Here is a 23,326-nt window from a genome sequence, read left to right as displayed (position 1 = left end):
GGTACAGGGGTGGCTCGTCACTTTGTGAGAGAGGAAAATGAGAGCCCAGCTGTTTTCTTGGAATGGGAGGGACTGGTGCTTACAGAGCAGGAATAAGATGGTTGAATGGAGGAAAACACCATTTCGGGGGTGTTTGTGGTGAGGAATTAGCATTTTAACATGGCTAAAAGCTGGGAAAAAAAGTTTGCAAAAAGGGCCCATTTAACACATTATTCTGATGGATGAAAACCCACTCCCCCCAGTGCTTTGTCCTTCATTTATTTTTCTTTAGGTTCGTTGTCGTTCGTCAGCAAAATGGCCGTTCGTCAGTGACGGGCTGACGGACGTTTCGTCATTACTGATGGAATGCTCTCCTCTGGTACTTCCCGTTAAATGAAAACCATGAATGACCGTGACAAATTGCATATTGATCAAATACCACAAGTCATCAAAGGGTGAGTAGTTGTACTTTATCTTAGTTTTATTATGTAGTAATTAAGTTCTCTTTATACTTGTATGAAAATGACAAGTGATACATATTTTCTGGGGCAACATGGTGGAAAAGTCGTTAACACATTGTCAGAGATTTTCTCGGACAAAGTTAAAGAAATGACTTGGCACACAGGAAAATTGTCTTCAATATCGGCGGAAGCGGATCTCTGAGAGCGAACGACGGTTAGTTGCTCCGCGATCACACTCCCAGTCCCGCCACCGCGAGTTCGACATTTTATTGTAACATATGCAAAATACAAGAAAAACACTGCCCCCGATGTTTGCATGCCGCACCCCCGGTCCGGCTCCTCGGTAGTGATTGGTTACCTGTTTTTTCAAACTTCAACCACCAGTACATTGGCGCCTTTTCTGGCTGGTCTACATCGAATTAGCATGTTGTAGACTTTGCGGATGGTCAATGTCGTCTGGGCGCGACGGGTGTTCTCAACTCGTCTTTTGTTGCTCAACCGCTGTTCCCGAATTATTCATTCCCCTTTTGTGACCGAGTGTCGCCTTCTCCCCTGTGGTTGTCCACCTGTATTGACGTGCTAATTGTGGACTTCAACAGTCCCCCTGGCCAGATGGCCGGCGCCTTTGTGTGCAGGCATTTGGGGGTGCTGGATACGCACCCAAACGCTTCGATGTGCCCAAATTAAATGAAACTTTAAACATGATACAATTTTGCTCATAGATTCCTCTAACACACATCCTCCACACAGTCCAAATGTCCGGGGTTTGATTCCAGCCCACCCTTCCTGTGGGGACTTTGTATGTTCTCCTCGTGCTTGTGTGGATTTTCTCTGGGTACTCCGGTTTCCTCCCACATTCCAAAAACATATATGGTAGATTGAACGCTCTAAAATAGTCCATAGGTGTGATTGTGAGTGTGAATGTTTTTTCTCTCTGCCCTGCGAGAGGCTACCAACCAGTACCCCGCCTACTGTCCAAAGACAGCTGGGATTGGTTCCAGCACGCCCGCGGCCCTCATGAGGATATATATATATATATATATATATATATATATATATACACACACACACACACACACAGTTGTGTCAAATCTCATGCAGATGTGTATTCTCCATGTTGCTTTTGTCTCATGCTAGTTTTCCCAAACTGACAGTCACAGAGAAGTGTCCTATTTTGTAAAACACGGAACGTTTATTCATGAGTAATACAAGAGTTACAATACAGTATATACAAAACTTTATTATTAAAATAACAAAAAAGAGCATTGTATAAATATTCCCTTTTTAAAAATGACATCTCATTTTAAAAACAAATATGCTTTTTTACTGGATGGATGGGTGTTTCAGGTCATCGCTTTTGTTCGGCAGCTGGGGGTGAGGTTATTTTGGAAAGCGCTGCATGTGGTCAGCATGTATGTGTGATGTAAAGTAATGCCTTCATTCTAAAAGTCAGTGAAAAGAATGTGCTGTGCGTGTGTAACAGTGCTACAGTGGGTAATGCACTTGACTGAATTGATGGAGGTTATGAGGGCACATTTGACTTCATTACATTTTTGCTCAACTCAGCTCCAACACCTCACATGAAAAGTGTTTTTTTTTTTTTAACCATTGGTCCAACAGTCTGCTACGTTTGATATCAAGGGAAAACTACACACTAAAATTAATAGGCAACACATTAAATGCAGTCTTGAGAGGGAGGAAAATCCTTTGCATTACCGAGGGAATAATGCAGAAAGGTTTCTCAGTCCAGCAGTAATAACATGAGTCCCAGTGTTGAATACTGGCAGCACCTGTGCTCTGTGGGTTACTGGAGCTTCATGCAACTGTGTGGTACGCACTCAGCTTGTTCCTCCAGCTCGGGGCAAGGGACGCCAGCATTGGCAGGCCGTAGAAGGATGTAGCGTGTGCGATGGCGGATGCCGCCTTTGGAACAGGGACCCAGACACAAGCCCCAGGATGACCAGAGAGACACTTCACAGTCGAGTGGAGTCACTGTGTTGGTGGAAAACCATAAATGTTGATGAAGGTAGGACAGTAATCCCTCGTTTATCGCGGTTAATGGGGACCAAAACCACCCGTAATAAACAAAAATCCATGAAGTAGCGACCAATAAACATATATTTATATACATATATTTTTTAAGTCCGCAAAAAGTCCGCAAACGGTCCGCGAGAAGCTGCAAAACAACAGCAAGTCACATAGAGCCAACATATACAGTACTGTACTCCATGTATATGGATTTTTTTTTTTAATGAATATGTTTGAAAAAATCCGCGATGCTCTGAAGCCGCGATAAACAAACCTCGAAATAGCGAGGGATCACTGTACAACAACACTACTTATCCACGAAATTGAAAACCACCGTTTTATTTCAGTGTACCTGGGTACAAATATGCAGTAATTTATAATTATCCTGAGAAACCTGAACATTTATATGGCGAGCAACAATTCCAATGATGATCGAGTTATTCGTAGAAACAAACAACCATTCACACCCACAGTGAATGGAGAGTCTTCAATTAACTTAACTTGGAATGTGCTAGGCAGTACATAGAAAAGAAAAAAAAACCTCAAGCACGGGAAGAACAAATAAATTCCACACAGAAAGGCCAGAGCAGAGGTTAGAGCCCCAAACCTCAGATATACTGTACGTATGTGCGAACCACGATCCACCTTGCTTCCTTGAATGATAATTGCACCATTCCACTGAATCAGTACATAGTTCGATCCTAGGGAGAAAATAGCCTAATGCAGACCTACCTGCATTATTTTAAGACGATTTGCTTATTTTTAAAATGCATTTTGGTTGAATCCTTGAAATGTGCTTAGTGCCAACATGCTATGAGCGTAAATGCCATGCGGCTACAATACATGTATTTCAGATTCACTCCTCTAACTTTAAGTCCTGTTATTCAAATGAACAATTTCAGTAAAACTAAAACAATCATATCAAAAAGTTGCTTGACCTAGGCGAATACGCATTTTGTGCATTTCAATATGTGTATTATCAGATTTAAATGAGAAAAAAGACAGAAATCAAAGTTTATTTTGAGAGACTTACAACAAGCAAATGGAATGGCCCGACTATTCAACACAAAGTACGAAGGGGCACTCCATTTCTTTTGACCTTAAAACAGTGGAAAATTCTTGCAGCACATTAGGCACGTGTTCTAATGTTCCAAATCTGATCAATGCGTTAAATCACTATTCCGCTAACAGTGAGGTGTGTAGCATCCATTTCAGATTGAATTTAAGGGTTACATTGTGGTCAATGAAAGCAAGAAAATGTTTATTTATTGATTTTTATTTTTTTTTGTATCCAAGTGTTCTCCTGCAATTTCGTGGTATATAACACATCCCTATGTTATGTTGCATCGTGAAGATTTTTAAAACTAGGGAATACATTGTGCATAGATGAGTAAACAACGGATGGGTAAAATGTCAGCAGTTTACAAATCAACGAACCTCAGTGAAGCTCGCTCATAATGAGGACTATTCAGACTGTGAGAAAAGCTAACTGTCTTCCTTTGCCCCGGTTTACAAAATCTGGCAAATAGTCAAACAAGGGAGCCGTTTGTTTGCAACTGTGACAAGTTGTTGTGGAAGACATGGACAGGCACGCCTATTCAGTTGACTAATGCTCATACTGCAGTAGGGTCATGCTCACTGTCGCCAATTATTTATTCCTGAATCCCTTCATTATGCCAATATACTGTATCAGCATGTTCTCTTTAAATATAGAAGAGGCCTCTCCTTCTGATCATACTCGTCAGCAAAGCTTGACTTTTGATGCTGCTAAAAAAATCATCCTGTGGCGCGAGGTGTGACAAGACTTATTTAAAGGCAATATTTACAACTTTTTGGAAAAATTGTGGCGAGAGGATTCAGAAAAGCCATAAAGTCTAGTGCTAAATTGGCAACAGCGCTTCTGCGCTTTATTTTCTGGCAGTCTGGAGGCCCTGTGGCATTGTGCCGCCGGTTAGGTGGAGGATACTTTCAATAGTTGGTGGATCACTATGTGTCTGGTGTGCTCTGAGCCATCTAGTACACCACACATTGTAAGGGTAATAAACCCACAATTTCCAACTTTTTTCCTCATCCTACGTGGGGTCTCTCACATTTTAAAAATGGTTTAAGATGATAAGTTAAACGTTAAGTATGGACACCACTTAAGGTTACCACAATATTAGAAGCACCTCCCAGGATGATGCAGTTCAATTCTCCAACACTGCGAAACACAATAACAGCCTTGTTGAATTATTAGTCTGGAAGGGCCAATCAAATGGGAACGCTATGACATCATTGGAAGGCTACTGAACCAGTGCTTCACGGTGACTCAAAATCAGGTTTGTTTTTTTTTCACAGTTAATTCTCCTCTGGGGGGCTCACCTGAGAATCTCTGAGGACTGATGGAGTTTGGGAGGATATGATTGGACATGGGGACTTGGCGGTGAAGAGATCTGCTCTGCCGTGTGACCTTTATGCTGGCAATGGGTGGAAGTTCTTTTAAGCGTGGATAGTAGAAGGAGTTGGCGGGGTGGTTTGGCATCTGAGAGGTGATCTGAAAGACACAAAGAAACAAAAACATACAGTCAGTCATCATTCACAGGGAGAGCCAACAAATGTCCGACGGCCCAACCTTTAAACGCCTTTTCTTATGTAAGAAGGATCTTTTTATTATTATTGTTTTTATAATGGCTCCAGGTCAGGTGAGTTCTGCCAAGCTTTCACTTTTAGGGGAAACATGGTGAAATCCTACTTCGTGATCTATTTCTCATACTAGATGATGAAAGACGGTGACCTCATCTTGTCACACAATGGAAACAACGGCATAGTGGCCAACAGAACAAGTAAACTCTTGATGTGAAATAAACAACCAGTATCCATGTACTCAAAGTTCCACATTCTGTATGAGTAAACATTCTAAGAAGGCAATTTACCTTTGAGATGTTTTCTGGGGGGCTGGTGGGAAAGTTGGGCGAGGAGAAAGTAAATCCGCTGTCTGTCCCGGCGTCATAAGGTTGCAGGTCAACGGTCACGTCCTGTTTCCACTGACTGCCCTCACAAAGGTTTAGGCTGTCCACACCAACAAACCAGTCAGGGCTGGGGATCACCTTCACCATCAGAGACAGCTGAAACAATATGATCATGATAAGGCTTTGAAGGTTTGTCTGCATCATACGGAGAGGTGTTTCTATCAAATAATTCCATTGGTTAGCTCCTGAAACCAATCTCTCTCTCACACTGCCAATGGGAGCTGAGAAGCAGCCTTTGGCTTTTTTTGTGCAGATACAAGAATGTATTTTGACTTTTTGCACTTAGAGTCTACTTGTACTGGGACCAACTGCCCAATGAGATTCAGCAGACAAATTTGCACCTACCGTATTGTTTCGTGTTTTTTGTTATTGTAAAGTGTCCTTGGGTGCCTTGAAAGGCACTTATAAATAAAATGTATTATTATTATTATTATTATAGTTACACTTTGTCCTTGCACTTGATGATTGCGCAATAAAACAAAGTCTGACACATGTGTTTAGGATTTACTGGCCTTGGTAAAAGATATGCTCAAGAGAGACATACCAAGTGTGCAATGGATTGTATTCATGTTGTTAAGTGATATCAGTGTATGAAAAACCTGAAGTAAAAAGCACCTCTGGCAAATTCATGTTCTTAATCCAATAATTAAAAAAAGAAAAAGGACCCCCCCCCCCCCCCCCACACACACACACGTATGCCCCACTTAGCTTCCTGTGCGGGGCTGGCACGTGTGTGATGAATGATTCCCCTAAGCTTATGACCTCATCCAGGAAGTGGCCTGAAGGTCAGGGATTGCTGCGCTGGCTGACACCCAGAAATTTGCAGAACCTATAGCTGAAGAGCTGCTCAAAGGCTTGACTTGAATGGTTTTGGATGGTTTGAAAGGATTTTTTGGACAACTTGGTGACACTGGACCAGATATCAAATGACTTCAACAAGCACAATGTCAAAATAGCCTTGATGCTTTTCAAAACTCCATCTGTTTACATCCTTTCCATTCACCAATTGCTCACAGTCAGAAATATTACCAAGGAGCCGTGCTGCAATCTCCAGTGGACCAGACGAAAGGGTGTTCCATGTCTTGGACTCAATGGTTCAATGTCCAAGGTCCCACCACAGCTCTCTCTTTTTGTCCAGCAAGAAAAATCTTCCAGCAGGGTAAACAAGCCATCCCATTTTAGAGGTTCATGTACCAGTTATTTACCTCGTGCTTTGTGCCATTTGGACTCACAATGGCATCTGTATTGTGTTATCAGTCTGCTTTAAATAAACAAAACAACAGACATGTCGTACTGTCTGTGTTTGAGATATTTGCGGTTTTGAGCATGGACGGAAAAGGATAGCCTTTGGAATAAAAGCATGCACAAAAATTGAATAACAGATTAAGATGTCAACAGACAATTCTGTCGTGTTCTACAAACCGCGCAACTGTCTGACCCGACATTGCGTGTCCGCCACATCATCCTCTAGTCATTCGAAAAGAGCCTCAGGCATTGGAAACAGATGACAAAATGTGAGATTGTTTATGATTTTCAGGGCTCCCGAGTTCAGGCAGTGGAATAACCAATAACGATATGTAGGTCACCAGGCTCATACCTATAAAAATACACCACTGTCCCTCTTATTAATGAGCCACCTGGGCTATAATGTACACATAAAATATTTTTTTTCCAATATGAACATCTGTGGATTCAATATATATATTTTTTATTGTTAAATAAAAATGGAACAATGGAAACGACTGGTGCATTCAATGTATTCCCAGCCACTTGAGTGTTCCCCGTTGACCTTTCACATTTACTTTCAGTACAGCTGCAGTTGCGAGAAATCAAATTTGCAGTCGTCATCCCAAAGTGAACTTCTCACCAAGCTTAATAAAAATAGCCCGGGCTTTGGTTCAAGATACAAATATATAATGTGAAGTGTTATTTATGTTCCATTCGAAACAGCTGGGAATTTGGACATTTCCAGCCCTAAATTAGGAAAAGTGCATTGCAACACTGAGGAGTAGCATTCCACTTGCAAACTTGATGTACAAGTCCGAGCAGCAAAATTAGTATTCATACTTGGTCCATTAATAAGGACTGCTAAAGATGGTGATCAGACAACAATAGAATGCACATTTACTTTTTTTTGAAGATTTTGAAAGGAAAATTTGAATGTGTAATGAGTACAAATTGTTTCTTCCGCCAATTAAAAGTGTGACACCAATGAGGTGAGTGGCTTAAACTGTATGGCAACTTATTCCAGGTACTTAAGCTGTTTAGGAATGCAGTAACACTATCTGACTTTGGCACCCTGGTGCGACATTACAGAAGCCTTCAGACTTGTGTACACAATGAGCCAACACAGTTGGGTCATGTCTATTTCTTGAAGTATTACACAATCTTTGTAGACTTATGGTTGCGCCGCCTTCTTGCTCATCCAAAAATCAGACTGGTGTTAGTCCCCATATCTAAATATAGTCCAGAGAAAATAAAACCTGCCTCAAAAGTTTTAGTGGCGCCAGATGGCCGAATGTTTCCATGTAATTTCTTAGCTGTATTTCTCTTGTAATGTAACTCTCAAGAAAACTTATGAGTGCAGCATAACTATTAACTTTAAAGTCATCTGACAATCTGACCGAATTTGGTGGGACAGGCGTCAGGCATACAGAGCCCAGTCTGCTCAGGATACATGTGGGCGCTTGTAGCTACGCTGGTTAAACACAAGTCTGATTGGGTGACGGAAATCAATGGTCAAGTGTTTGGTACCCAGTAATACAATTCACTGGAGGACTGGATACACTTTTTTTTTTCATTTTCCAAAATGTATGGAAGGCACCAAGATAACAGTTACATTCTACCACAACCATTCGGCACGCTGACTTTGAGGTACAAATCAATTTATTTCTCTGACTGGATTTCAGAGAACTGTCACTTCTTGGGGGGTGGTCTGTAAGATCTTGGTTACAAGGACTTGACCAAGAATTGACGGGTTAGATTCTCACCTTCACCGAAGTCGGTCCTCAAGGGCCGCTGTCCGGCCTGTTTTCCAGCTCTCCAAGGAGCGGCGCACCTGATTCAAATCATCAGGATCGTTCGAATGCTGCCTCAGAGCTGGATGATGAGCTGATCATCTGAATCAGTTGCGTTGCAGCCGGGAGAGATGGAAAACAGGCAGGACAGTGGCCCTCCAGGCCCGGAGCTGGACATGCCTGGGTTAGAAGGTTGACATCCTCAATGGGCAGAACAGCTACAGGTCAAAATACAGTCTGTTGTTGCTGCCGAAAGGCACTTTACTTCCAACTAAGGGCAGGCTATTGTTGTCTAGCACATTGACTGCAGCATTTGTGTTTGGGTGTCTTTATGCATGCAGTCTATAACTGAATTTCTTCTTGACTGGACACATTGAAGCCCGCTCCTCTATTTCCTCTCCCTCTTTTTCTCCTCTTTTTTTGTGCCTGGACAGCATTTTTCACAGCCCCGCTTTGTGCAGCGGAGAGGTCAGTGCTGTTCTGCGGCTGGATGGATGTAAGGCTTGAGGAGCCGACGATGAGAAGAAAGGAGCGTTAGCGCGGAGCGCCGATGCGGATGTGGAACTGGGAGTCGCGGCTTGGAATTGAAGTGGATTTACATGGGACAGGAGATGTGAGCCAATCTCTTTTTCGTCAATGGACGCTACAGCTTCGTGTTTGCTTTCAAAACTTAGCTTGTAGCAGACGTGTGCACATTTTCAGCATGACGTCTCTGATCCACTGGTGAAAGGACACTTTGATCCTCTCCTCTTTCATCTATAACTGCTTCAAACAACAAAGTGTGTGCAGGAAAAGTGATTGGATTGGATTGGATAAGCTTTATTGTCAAATGTACTGTATGTGTAACATACAGCACAGATGAAATTTATTCCCTTTCAACATAAAACAAGAGGAGCCGCTGAGGGTGTCCGCGCCGCTATCGAAAGAAAAGTGAACAAAAATTAAGATTGCACGACTGTCTGTGTCTTATGAGTTGTGTTATTTTGTTATTTTGACTTCAAGATGGCGCCGCGAGAGTGGCTGCATTTCCAGCAGCTCCTATATTTTGTTCTTCTACTTCTTCCTTTCATAACTGTGAAGTGGGAATTTCTCCATTGCGAGACTAATAAAGGATTTCTTATCTTATCTGATCTCCTACAATGCTGCAAAAGCAATGGAAGGGAGGGAAAAAACAAAGAAAAAACAATTTTGAATTACAATGAGAGAATTGGAAGTTGCAAGATAATACCTGATGAGACATGGAAAGCGGCCCTTCTTTAAAAGTGAGTTGGCCGACTCAAACTCGGGCTTGAAACGTTTTTAACTCGGACATTTGGATGCCCAGTTTCAGTCAAGGTTTACAGCCCAGTTACGTTGTGTCACACTGCAATGATGTCACACTATTTAAACAGCTGACCCAGCATTTGCCTTTCCTTCTACAATCCCAGCGAGGATCAAAGTTTACGGCTCCAAACCATAGCGTTCCGAGCTGAATTAGACCGTTGGCAGGAAATGTGTCTTTTGTCGCTGTCTGAGCATGTGTGTGTGCGCTTTTGTGAATGAGCTTTGTTTCAAGTACCAGTGAGTTCCTGGGCAGCATGAGCAGCTCTGTGGAGCTGTGCCCGATTCCATTCGGGATGCCGGCCGTCCGGTACATGGTGCCGACCGTGCGTCTCTTTCTTGCCTCCTTGGCCGACTTCATCAGCTCCACCGTCACGCCAACTTCAGCAAAGTTCTGCACCCCTTGACTAGCCTTCGCACCCTCCTCCCAGAGCTGAAAATGGCGATTATGGCTCACCGCTGAAGTGAGAAAGACACACAAGAAAGAAGACAGCGGTGAGATTCTTACTGTTTGGAATGCTTCCCAATGTCATTGAAGGACCACAGAGCCTTTGCCAAACGCTGAGCTCATTTCCACTGTGCTGGAGTCTTTAGGTATTTCAATGACTGCCTCCAGCTTCCTGCATTTAAAAAGATAATTCCCGAAAAAGTGCTTCAATGCATCGCTCTGAATGGTTGCATATTTTCTCCATCCAGCAAAGATAAAAGCAAAGGGCTTCTGGTCTATGGGTTCACGTGTCTTTAATTCCTAAAAAGCCCCTCTTAAAACAATGAACTTTACTGATGATTTTCATGATGCTCCAAGTCAACTAAACCATTAGTTTCACATTCTCAAATTTAGTCCTGGTCATCTATGAAGCGATTCATATTTAGGCTAAAATGGAGCTTCTTATTGAAAACCGCAGAAGCACTAGTCTGGATCTGTGGTTTGAAGGCCAGAGTGAGGTTAGCCAGAAACACACTGACAAATGCTCTGATGGCTCTGCCTTAGCTTACTTATTTTGCAAGGTTCTCTCTCTCTCTCTCTCACACACACACACACACGCACGCACGCACGCACGCACGCACGCACGCACATACACACACACACACACACACACACACACACACACACACACGCACACACACACACACACACACACACACATACACACACAGTCATACTTAAACACTCTTGACACATGTATTAATGCACAAAGCGTAGCAAACCATACACACAACGTGACCAGGACGCTTTACACACTATCCTGTTTCTTCCCGTTCTGTCATTACTGATGCCCATAATTGCATTTCCATCCCAACTAGGTTCCCACAAGCATCAAGACCTTGAAATTCAAGAACCCATCATGTTTTTTTAAGCCCCACCAAGACATTAAGGCATCCCGTACTCTTGTCATTTTTTGAAACACTCCATTCTCCCAGAGACGTGTCCTTGTCCCGTCAGTAAAGGAACCTCAAACCATTCTCCAAACACCTTGACGGGTTGTGCCCTCTTCCATCCATAGATGACACACTGTTGCCACTACAGCTGGATTTAAAGCTTCGGTTTCTGCCTCTTCGTGGAGTAAGTAGGCCATCATTTTATGGCAAGGGAGGACTGGTGCGGTTGAAACCGAAGAAAGCCGCAGTCGCCACAGGCACTGACGCACAACAGTGGTCTGGCACAAACATGCTTGGATACACGCATGCATAAACATCTGCCATCCATCCTTGATTGGGGGGAGTGGGTTGGGGGTGGGGGGGAAAGCAGAGATGAGCTTGAATTGATTCCCATTCTGCTCTGGGCTCTGAGGTAAGGTCTGACCCGACCACGCCCCAAGAGTCATTACCCACCTTCCCTCAGCCCCAAACCTCCGCTGCACTCTTCATCGCCAGCGCTGTGGTAAACCAGTGGAAATGTTGGGGTGTGGGAGGATTGAGGGTAATTGAAAAATATCATAGATATGTCTGGACAGTCAGGAGACAGTTAGAGAAACACCGAAAGCCATCTGGTAGCATTTAGGCCGTCTGCTACTCACCACTTAGCTCATTAACATCTCGCCACTGCTCGTGCCTGTGAGTAGAAATGCCTGCTGACAGCAAGGCCCTAAAGTGACACTTCATAGAGAGCAAAAATACTCGTGGGCAATCTGAATGGTTTGGATTGAAAAAGGATGAAGGTTGACCACAACAGACCAAACTCAATAAAGCAAAGTGGTGATTTTGCAATTGGTGCAACCGAGCAAGTGGGGAAGTGACCCACCAGATGCAGCAGATGAGCACCGTGGCAAATTCCAACCATCCATCCATTTTCTATAACGCTTGGCCTCACTCGGGTCACAGTTGAGGTGGAGCCAATCCCAGGGCCAGCTGAGTTTGGGCAAGTGCGGAGTTGCCCACTGGAGTGCTTGCCAGCTAATCTGATGGCACATTTCCTGTACGGATGTCGATTTGTCTCTTGTCTGCACAGAACTCAATCCATAAAATTCTAATCAGTTCCGAATTCACAATCGTCTTGAAAAAAAAGCATGATTTAAATAATCTGCTCTGGTGTTGTTTGTTGACATTTTAACATGTGCAATCATCATACCACCAATGGCACATTTATCTTGAATTGCTGAGCTAGTCAGGTCGCACTGAGCATTCTGCGCACAGATTTGGGTATTGTCAAAATATGTCCCAAACGGACAGGTTCGGTCAGAAAAATGAAAAGTAGTTCACTTTCATTTCTGCGTTCCTTCCTTGAAAATGAAGCAGATCAACGTGGGACACAAGAGCTGAGCCAATCTCTGGAGTGGTTCATGGACGCCACACCTTCTTGTTGGCTTTCAAATGTAGCATGGAGCAGACGTGTGTGACAACATGCATGGTGTGATCATGGCGCTGAACTACTGGTGAAAGAAGACTTTGATTCTCTCCTCTTTCATCTATAACCACTTCTAACAACAAGGCATATGTAGGAATAGTTGCTAAGATTCTCTTATTGTCGATGTTTGACGTTTTGTGTTCTGTTGCATTCCTGTTATTTTATGTTAAATGTAGCGGAAAGCGCTTTGTTACAGCTGGAGCTGATGTGAAAGCTCTATAGAAATTAAGATGTATTGTATAACCCAGCATTTATTCTCTTCACACCGATAGACAGTTTAGAGTCGTTAATTATCCTAAGAAGCATGTTTGTGAGTTTTGGAGGAAGCCGGAGAAAACTCATTACGGGGAGAACGTTCAAACTCCCGACAGGAAGGCCGAAGCCAAGATTTGAACCACAAACCACAAAAAACGTGAGGCAGACTTGCTTACCACTCTACCACCATGCTGTCATTGGAGGATGTTATTTTTATAAAAGAGTACCAATTCAATTACAAAATTCATGTTTATAAACTATACAGTGGTGCTTTGAGACCACTGACCCGACTTACAAGTTTTTCAAAATACAAGCAGTGGTTTGGCTTTTTTTTTTTTCTTCGACTTGTGATATGATATGTGCAACATTCTTCAAAAAAGTGTTTTCCATGTTGTGTATCGCAAACAACCACATAATTTTGCTTTTAATACTAACGCATAATGAAAAATGCCAAAGACGATCTAATGAATAGCTGGGGCGTCATAATGATGATTTAAGGAACAGATATTTGAACACAAACACTGCAGCAGCACATGTGGACATAAAACATAATCCCTCACACTGGTATATTCTTCATCCTCCATGAGAAATGAAAAATATCACTGCAGATTCCAGAGTCGCAAAACTCTATGACTGTCCCATAGTGCCCCCCCCCCTCCCCCATGAACACACAAAGAAGTGTTATCCATCCATCCATTTTCCGATCCATGCTGGAGCCTATCCCACCTGTGTTTGGGCAGTAGGCGGGGGACACCCTGAACTGGTTACCAGCCAGTCGTACAGCACAAATAGATGAACAACCATCCGTGCTCACACTCCCACCTAGGGGCAATTTGGAGTGCTCAATCAGCCTGTCATGCATGTTGTTGGAATGTGGGAGGAAACCGGAGTACCTGGAGAAAACCCACGCAGGCCCGTGGAGAACATGCAAACTCCACACAGGGAGACCAGAGCTGGAATTGAACCTGGTACCTCTGCACTGTGAGATCGACACGCTAACCACTGGGCCATCGGACCGCCATACGTTTTTATAAACTAGAATATTTTCGAAAATACTATTTTTCTTAAAATTTACAAAATTTGGAGTTGTTTTTGGGTGGGGTAGCAGCTAGAACTGATTCATGGCATTTTCCATTCATTTCAGGTCATATGCTCCATGACCAGGCGACACAAAATATTCGTATTCAAATCATCATACCCAACACCAAAGTCACACAAATCATAAAACTGACAGGTGATTCAAAGATCAAAGTAGTATTTTAAGATAAGATAAGAAAACTTTGTTTGTCCCACAATGGAGAAATTCCCATTCTGCCAGTATATTCTCACCTATGAGTTTGGACCACTGAGCAGGGGGCCTGAACAATGGATACTGCTTCGGGAAGGCCTGTGGGCTCCAGTAACCGGTAAATACCACAATGTAGGAAGCAGGGCCTTTGGCTGTGCATTCGGTCCCGTTGAGTGGACGCAGAGGACCAGCAAAAGTGAGGCTGAGCTTCAAAAATACGACCAGAAGCTGCCTCAGCCAACCGCTCTTCAATTGTTGTGATGACATCATCTGAGAAAAACAGATGGGTAGAATGGTTACATGTGTTCAGTGTGTCTTTGAAATAACTTAGCGCTTCTGACAATAAAGCAAATTCTGCTAAGACAACAACATTCATAGTGCCCAGAAATGTTTGTTTTTATGTTCTGTTTTTTTTTAACTCCTGTTTGTCTTGTTTGTGAGTGAGCCATTAATTAGGCCAAGGTGCCAAGATGTGGAATTTGCAACTTACTTCATGAGTCTCCTGCTCACAGTCGAAACTCTCTTTTAAATAGAATTAAATGTAACTGTTATTGAATGCCACAATCATTTAAACATGGCAGGCAAAAATCAAAGGAAGGTGTGAGATGGCTTCCTACTCAGATGGGACTGGACCAGATCCAAATCAACTTGTAAAACTTGCTGTAGCTAGGAATGTTTTTTCCCCTCCTAATATAAATAGAATGACCATTTAAAAATGGCCTTTTATGTTTACTTGAGTTATCTTTTTGTTTTCTGTGTTCTGCCTTGTTGCTTGAACATAAATGTAAACATGTCATGTATTGAAATGTATATCTATCGACATGTATAGAAAAGGCACTGGTCGTGCTGTGGTTCATGCTGCTGCCTTCACTACAGACGCTGCTAGTTTGATTCCCACCGAGTGTCATTTCCAACCCAAACAAAAATGGGTGGCTGGTGTCATGAAAGGAATCCGTCGTAACGACTGTGCCAAAGAAGTCATGCGAGTGACTCACTGTGGCAACCCCTGATGGGGGGAACGAGCTGAAAGTCGCGTAGCAGAAATACCTAGAAATGGGATCATTGTAGAAATACACCTCGTAAAAGTGTCATGCGCACAAAGAGATGATGTCATTGTGAATGTTTGGGTACCCGATACCTGACAATCAATCGGAGGCTTGACACAGAAAGCTGCTATGAGCTCATAAAACCCCTCATCCATCTTATCTAAGCCTTGTGAACCGATTGAACCGCTTTGCCTTTTTTTTAAATTCTTCTTTTGCCCATGGTTGTGTGTGAGTGTGTCTGTTTGTGTGCGTGCGTGTCTGTGTGTTCCTACACTGGTGCTAAAGCCAAAACTAAATAAGACAACATGGATAAAATCCCTAATTATAGTCTCAAATCCACTCTGCTGTGTTGCTCTACTGACCTCAGCGACTGACCATGCGCTGGCCGCCAAGTCTGACTCATACTGACTGTCTTTAATAAGCAGAGCAGCGAAACAGAACGTGTCTTTGATGTTTGGATACAGTATTTGGGTTAACTCATCCTCTCGGGTGCAAACCATACAAATTGCTCTTGTCTTTATTTTTATGCACCTGCAGTAATTCCCTCAGCAGGACATTCTGACCTGATTACTGATTGTCGCATATCCTCGTATAAAAGAAAAGTTGGCTGAACTCAAAGATTCGAGACAACAAACACTGAAAAAAAAAAGGTAAGCTTGCCGTAAGCCAATTCTGTTTTGGAACAAACGCTTGTTTTGTTGTGCAAACTAACATTGTTGCCATCAGTGTTAATAAATTATACAATTTAAATACAGTCTTTGACCAAAATATACAAGTTGTTGTTGTTGTTTTTGCAGAGCATTCATTCACATAGGGTTGTGGGATCAATTCCATTCATTGGACTCATCCTCCTTTCACCGCTTACACCGCCATCTTATTTTTTGCTTCATTCGTCCCATAATGCCGGTTTCAACATTCTCTCAAGTGTTAGCCATCCTTTGATCACGCATACATCACTTTCTTTTCTCTCATTAATCATTCACCACTTCACTTTCTTGTGTAATTCATTTATTCGTTCCCATGATTAACCCACCATCCAACTCTCTCCCATGAATTCTTGCCACTTTCTCAGAGTCCGCTACCGTCCATCTCACCATAATTTAAATTTTCTCCCTTCACTCATCCTGCCATTGTTCATCCCCCCCAACATTCACTCCACTGTCATTCATTTGTCCTCCATCGTCCTTTCCCATTTTCTCTTCGTTCGTCTCTCGTCATCACCCACCATCCTCTCCTCTAACCCATGTCATCCCACCATCCCATTCCTCCAGGCCAACCATCCTTCTGGTAATGTGATCGCATGTATTTGCTATATTATTAGCAGATGTTTTGAGATTGCATGTGTGTGCGCATGGGATGGAGAAACAGGAGAGCGCCGGCCTTCGATGACCTGCTGTGCCGTTTCTGCAGGCTACTTGACTATAACTAAACCTGGGAACAGCTGCAGAATGCCCTCGGTTAAATTTGGTCAAGTCAGCACACAAACAAGCGCGCGTGTGTGCACATTGTCCCCGAGGGCTATTTCAAGGGGTCAGATTGTGTTACTCGGCCCTTGGAGCTGCAAAACTCCAAGCTTTGACACTTCTTTTTTTCCCTTGAGCGCAGGCCCGCACGTCACGAGTGTTTTATCAATTCCCAGAGTCCACTAAGCGTGCATGGCACACATCACAGTTTTAAGAGCCTGCTGTAAAAATGCTGACGCAAAAGAGCAGTCACGTGATCATCTCCGTGGCGACAGGAGGAGGAGAAATGGTGAAAAGCTAAGTGACAAAACTAACCCCAGAAGGTGACTTTTGTGGAATTCACGATATATCAACTATAAACGGTTTTGATGTAGATATTCGATCACTTTTGCTCTCCATATCTTGTAACTTGTATCTTGACAGCTGCTAATGGAATAAAACGTACAGATTAATGCGTAATACGAAGGGTAAATCGAAAAGAATGCTGCTATATTATCAGGAAAGCCCCGTTCCCCCTGTTATATTGCAGATTTTTAAACAATTGCTTTTTTTTCATTGGGTTGTTACAGTATCCAAATTTAGACCTGCATGCCTTCAGAGCATTACTGTGATGTGCCGCAACATGCCGGGCACCACTGGGTTCTCCTGGATGAGATATGTGTGCTGCCACTCTGTGTGAGTTGAAGTAGTGGCTGTTTGAAAGTTTGCATGCCTTATTGATTAAAGTTTGTTTTGTCAGTTTTGCTGTAAACTTCAACGGGGAGTGACCCGTGAACAGCTTGAAGCAAGCACACATTTTTGAGGAATTATGCAAGTGGGAGCTTCTTCTTTTTGTTTCCTCTATCTTATTCCGGGACGTCATGGCACTCCGTTAGCCAACACAGTTACAGCCCGCCTTCGGAGAATTCTCTGTAAAAAGTAAGCTAGCTCACTGCAGAATTTTAGGATGTGTTCTAAATGATTCACTCAATCTCTATTATTGATATGATTGACATATTGTTGTGACTGTGAAACCATAGAGATGCTTAAGCTCCTCGTATTATTACGTATGCACAATCACTGATGGATAGCTAGTTGTGAAATCAGACGTCAAGGATAATACTCTTTTTCATCGTTTGTTCAAGTTACTTTAAAAAATCAATTCTACCAATTTTTCCCCCGAGAATCACAACCAACTTTCTTCCTGGCCAATGGAAATGGCTACTCTCATTCACTTTAAATTCAGCACTGGAGAGGCACATGGTCCACAGGGCGGACGCATGAACTGATTTGCCGGAGTCCACCCAGGATATTGACGTGTGCAGAGTACGATTATAGGGAACTGAAAGATCTCCACTTGCGGATGATGTACAGGTGGTGGCTATGAAGTGGGCACAGAGACCACTTTCCACCTCTGGTCAAGCCGCTTTCAGTCATCAAAACGTCAGACGCAATTCCGAGTCTTTCACCCGCATGAAAATCAAGATGCGTCAGTTTTTACACAAAGGCGCATGTGCTGCTTTCAAAAACGGAGCCCAAAAGGAATAAGTAGTGTAAAAGTTAAATGTTCTGTCTGAGATTTATATTTGTATTGTTATTTTTGCAAGTATCTACTTTTTTAATTAATCGGTTATCGGAGTACTCCAATGTATCGTATCAAGGTCAGCTTGTTGACGTAACTAAAGAGATATTGAACAAATAAATTCAATAAAATGTTTTAAGATTAGTGTATTTTCCAAAATGAATTCAAACAGAGCACTTTGTCCGGTCGTGTTGTGAAGTTTCGTAATCAAACAACAACCTAGGAACGTAAAATAATTTTTGGAGGCACGATGCATCATGGGATATATTACCTTTTGGTTGTTCATTTCTGTTCCAAGATGCTTTGTGGGGTACAATGAGGGCACGGAACAGCGGATACTACATATTCGAACAGCGCTTATGGGGCAATATAAAGTGTATAGGGAACAAACAGCGTCTCATCTTGTGTTTTGTAGCTTGTTGTCCACTTTCTATTTTCTGTCCACCTGCTTTCAGTTTTTTGAGTCAGATCACTCATCTGTGGGAGTTGGGCTGAACTCAGTTTCGCCACACACTTCGTCATGTTTGGATGAGAAGAATTAGTAATAAGCTTTTCCTCATGACCCGACAAACTGCGGCAAGCCTTCATCTTTAGTTCTTCATCCAGCCAGCCATTTTAACAAATATGAGTAGCAGAATTAAAGTCAACACAGTGTGGACATCACTGCGAAAAGGGTTCATTGCTTATGTTATCTTCAGACAGTGAGGAGTACAACAAACAAGTTCTGACCTGGATTTTCAGCGAGGAAGGTTAATGAAAGTTCACCACCTGGAGTCAGAGGTTTTCCTCAAACAGCCACTGTCTCGTCTGTTCTGTGTTAAGGATGGAAAAGGAGGTCAGTGCCGTCAGGCTATTTTTCCTCATCAATCACAAACAATGAAATAAATGCACTCGAACAATTTCTTACGCGCATTTTCGGATTTTTCGCAATTTGTCCTTTTCACAAACAAAAGGGAAGTCTGTTCAGGCAATTAGAGCATGTCGTGTAACCTTTGTGGGAATAACAATCGCTAAACGATGCGACTCGGGGCGTGTCTTTTGATCTTCCTTCTAAAAGTGTCACACTACAACACACTTCAAAGCCATTTCATGAATTTCTGCACTGCCACATTAAACTCTCTGTCATTCAACACATAGACATTAGTGACGTAGACTGATTGATGACTGCTCCTGCTGCTAAGAAAATATGCACCTTAAATGCAGTCTTGACCGTATTTAGTATGCTTATTTTGATTTCACACTTCCACATTAAAAGCTGATCAATGCATTTGCACAGACGCTCAGTGATTTTTTTGGGGGGCTCTTTCCGCCCAGACAGAAGACATAATAAAAACAAGGGTAGTGGCGTGGGGCCAAACGTGCCGCCGCATGGGCACCCCTCACCGTGTAATTACGGTAGATGCATGCAGAGATAATATACGCATTGACCGCAGCTCTTATACACAGGCAAGGAATTATGCACGCACAAGCGCACATTTGCACGCGCGCCAAGTCAGCTCAGATGTTGGCTTTTAACAAGAAGATGTCAGGAAGGTCGTTTGCCGCGTTCCTCCTCAGACGTGCTCAAAGTTGGCCATCCCTGACGTACGGAGACAGATAAATACACCCAAGTCTGGAGGCGAACTTGACTGTGTCTCATGCAGGCAGAGAAAGGGAAACAATGACAGGATGGGCAAGATTTCAGAGAGGAGAGTAAAAAGACTGCAGCTCCTCAAAGCCTCCATTGCAAACAAGCACATTTTAAGCAGAAGGAATCTGAAAGAAAGATACTCAAATTTAAAGTGATGCTACTAAATTTGAACTGACAGTTTTGGTCAGTATTAAAATTTAGTGTGAGAAATGTACACGGAACCATCTTTGGGAACAAATGTTGGAGTTAATAATTAGCCTAATAGTATTAGGCATTGGTAGCATGTGACTTATCCCCACTAATCAGCAACATCAAGAAATATAAAAATGAAAATTTGCTCTTTATAGTACAAATGTCCAAATATTTTACATTTTTTGACACAATATATCTACCTCTAATTCAGGAATATTTTATGAGTAGAAGAGTGGGTGTTTTATGTGGTGAATATTTGAATTTCTCCACGCATTGGTGTAAAAAATTGGTTCTTTGGGTCCATGGCTAGTAGGAGCCCAAGAACAGTGTTTTAAATTTGAAATAATTGAAAAGTGCCATTTTTATCTACGGTGCCCTAAATTCCTGTTATTGAATCTTGCTAGTAGCGGTATAAACAATTAAACATATATCAAACAAGCAGAAGATTGTGTTTGTGGCTCTATCTACTGTACATACATGATCACCGATTCTGTTCATAACCTCTCTGGACAGAATTTCTTGGCGCAGCCGAGGCAGTGAGGGGGTCCGCTTTGGTGGCCTCACTATTGCATCTCTGCTTTTTGCAGATGATGTGGTACTGACGGCTTCTTCAAGCTGTGATCTCCACCTCTCTCTGGAACAGTTCACAGCCGAGTGTGAAGCGGTTGGGATGAAAATCGGCACGTCCAAGTCTGAGACCATGGTCCTCAGTCAGAAAAACGTCCAGGTCGAGGATGTGATCCTGTCCCAAGTGATGGAGTTAAAGTATCTTGAGGTCTTGTTCAAAAGTGAGGGTAGAATGGAGCGTGAGATCAACAGGCGGATCGCTGCAGCGTGATGCGGACTCTGTATCGGTCTGTCGTGGTGAAGAAGGAGCTGAGCCGAAAGGCAAATCTCCTAATTTACCGGTCGATCTCCATTCCTAGTCTCACCTATGGTCATGAGCTGTGGGCTGTGACTGAAAGAACAAGATCCTGGATACATCCATCCATCTATCCATCCATTTTCCGAACCGCTTGATCCTCACTAGGGTCGCGGGGGGTGCTGGAGCCTATCCCAGCTGTCTTCGGGCAGTGGGCGGGGGACACCCTGAATCGGTTGCCAGCCAATCGCAGGGCACACAGAGACGAACAACCATCCACGCTCACATTCACACCTAGGGACAATTTAGAGTGTTCAATCAGCCTGCCATGCATGTTTTTGGAATGTGGGAGATCCTGGATACAAGCAGCCAAAATGGGTTTCCTCCGCAGAGTGTCCGGGCTCTCCCTTAGAGAAAGACTGAGAAGCTCGGTCATCCGGGAGGAACTCCAAGTCGAGCCGCTACTTCTCCACATTGAGAGGAGCCAGATGAGGTGGCTCGGGTATCAATTTAGGATGCTTCCTGGACGTCTCGCTGGTGAGTTGTTTCAGGCATGTCCTACCCTACCTGCAGGAGACCCCCGGGGGCGACCCAGGAGACGTGGAGAGACAATGTCTCTTGGCTGGCCTGGCGGCGATCATTTCTGCTCAAGCTGAATCGGCTTTCATCAGAGAACAGCACTGAGGACTACTGAATCTGGCGTAATTGCTGCCTGGCCCATGCAAGACAATGACGCCTGTGCCTGGTGGTGTGGTCAGGCACCCTTGCGGGTCGTCTAGCATACAGACCAGGCTGATGTCATCAGTTTCGAATGGTCTGACGCTTGGGTGCCTCTCACCGTCCTTAAACATGCCGGGAGTTGAGTGGCATTCATCATCTGGTTTCTCATGGCATTGGCATCTCGGTGTCTCTGTTGCAACCTGCTGATGATACTCTTAACACTCTAAGCTCAGTGGTCACTTATGTTTTAGAACGTCCTGTTTGAAGCATCACAATGGCAAGGTACAGTTGATCCATTGTTAGGTGCCGACTTGGTGTGTGTGTGTGTGTGTGTGTGTGTGTGTGTATTATCTATCTATCTATCTATCTATATATATATTGGCAAAATAAAAGTGAGGACTGTAAACTCAACACACCAATTTTTTTTTGTTGGTGGATCATGTCAAAAAAAACAACATGGTGCTTTTTTTAAATATCATGAGGTTTTTCTTGTTTTGTTTTTTTACAATATTGTGAATTTTTATCCAGTACCATGAGCTTTTTTATGTCACCAGTCACGTGAAAATATGCTGGTAATTATCGCGTCACACCATTTGGATGTCATGTCATCCCTCAAGGGGACAAATAAAATCCTGTAAAAACTTTTTCTAACATTGTCAACTCAAAAATCATTTGACGAGTGTCAGTAAAAATAAAAAGGTAATGTAGTTGCAAAAGTGTAAACCCACTCTTATAACTGGGGATGTGTTCAGAATAATGTAATGGGGAATTCACGCGCTGCCACTATTTATGTATTTATTGCCTTCAAATAACCCCAATTCAGCTGTTCTGGCAGGCTTTTCCTCACATTGATGTCCTCACATCTTTCAGCATGTGATATGATTCCCAGAGAGTTTATATAAATACAATAAAAGGAAAAAGAATTGCAGAAAAAAAAAAGAATCTTGGGAACACGAGTTCAAACTTATGTCTGAAGGTTTACATGCACATGAGGACAGGAATGAGCATACTGCAACCTGTGATATGACCGTGGAGTTGAAAACAAACATAAGCACAGCTATTCCAGAAAGTTCTCTTCAGTGCAACATGAATACTTCATATGCACTTGAGCGGAATTCCAAATGCAGCAGCAGCAGTAGATCTTTTTCCGATTTGCATCCTTAAAGGGAATGAACGAAATTGTCTCTGCGTGGAGGGAATGAATGGAGGCTTTAGTGTCGTGTATCTTACCTGTATTGGTTCCTATCAATCAGCGGCAGAGTCACGCTGCTGCCTTGTGGCTGGTTCAATACCACTGCGAGGACGCAAGCTCCACGTGTCGCCTCAACTGTCACTGGTGGAACCTTATCAACCTTGACCGGCTTTATCCCCGACTCTCCTCCCTTCCCTTTCTCTCTCATCGCTGTCTCCAGCTGTCGCCCACCTCCTTCTCTGGCTTTCTCCTCCCCCTCCTCTCCTCCACCTCTCCTTGTATGGGAAGGAGGTTGCAAGAGCCTTGCTCCTCTCCTCCACTGCGTACCTCCTTCATCTCAGCCCTCTTTTCTCTCTGCAGACAAGTTAATCAACACCACATTGGACTCACTCCTCTGCATTGTGTATTCATGCGCAGGTGTCAGGATCGTAGGAATATGTAGCAGGGGAAATTTGAAAT

At 43.1% G+C, this 23,326-nt stretch overlaps 1 protein-coding gene across 2 annotated transcripts; it reads right to left on the bottom strand.

Annotated features, from left to right (window-relative positions):
- Window positions 1-1,961: 1,961 nt before the first annotated feature.
- On the bottom strand, window positions 1,962-23,113 carry spon2a (spondin 2a, extracellular matrix protein). 2 transcript variants are annotated; one of them, XM_086134769.1, is made up of 7 exons: window positions 22,906-23,113; window positions 19,001-19,083; window positions 14,243-14,471; window positions 10,052-10,272; window positions 5,381-5,572; window positions 4,830-5,001; window positions 1,962-2,432 (listed from the first exon to the last, which is right to left on the bottom strand). In XM_086134769.1, the coding sequence occupies exons 3-7, from the start codon at window positions 14,469-14,471 to the stop codon at window positions 2,245-2,247; spliced, it is 1,002 nt and encodes a 333-aa protein (XP_085990895.1). In that variant the 5' UTR covers window positions 19,001-19,083; window positions 22,906-23,113; the 3' UTR covers window positions 1,962-2,244. The 2 variants fall into 2 exon arrangements, with proteins under 2 accessions (XP_085990895.1, XP_085990904.1); XM_086134778.1 differs by having other exon boundaries at window positions 19,001-19,078.
- Between the last annotated feature and the right edge of the window lie 213 nt (window positions 23,114-23,326).

This window comes from Hippocampus guttulatus, chromosome 2 (genome assembly GCF_054856545.1).
Source record: "Hippocampus guttulatus isolate MCC_2025c chromosome 2, RoL_Hgut_1.0, whole genome shotgun sequence".
Classification (NCBI taxonomy): domain Eukaryota; kingdom Metazoa; phylum Chordata; class Actinopteri; order Syngnathiformes; family Syngnathidae; genus Hippocampus; species Hippocampus guttulatus.
Note: the sequence above shows the minus strand (reverse complement) of the source record. Positions and strands in the feature narration are given on the sequence as shown.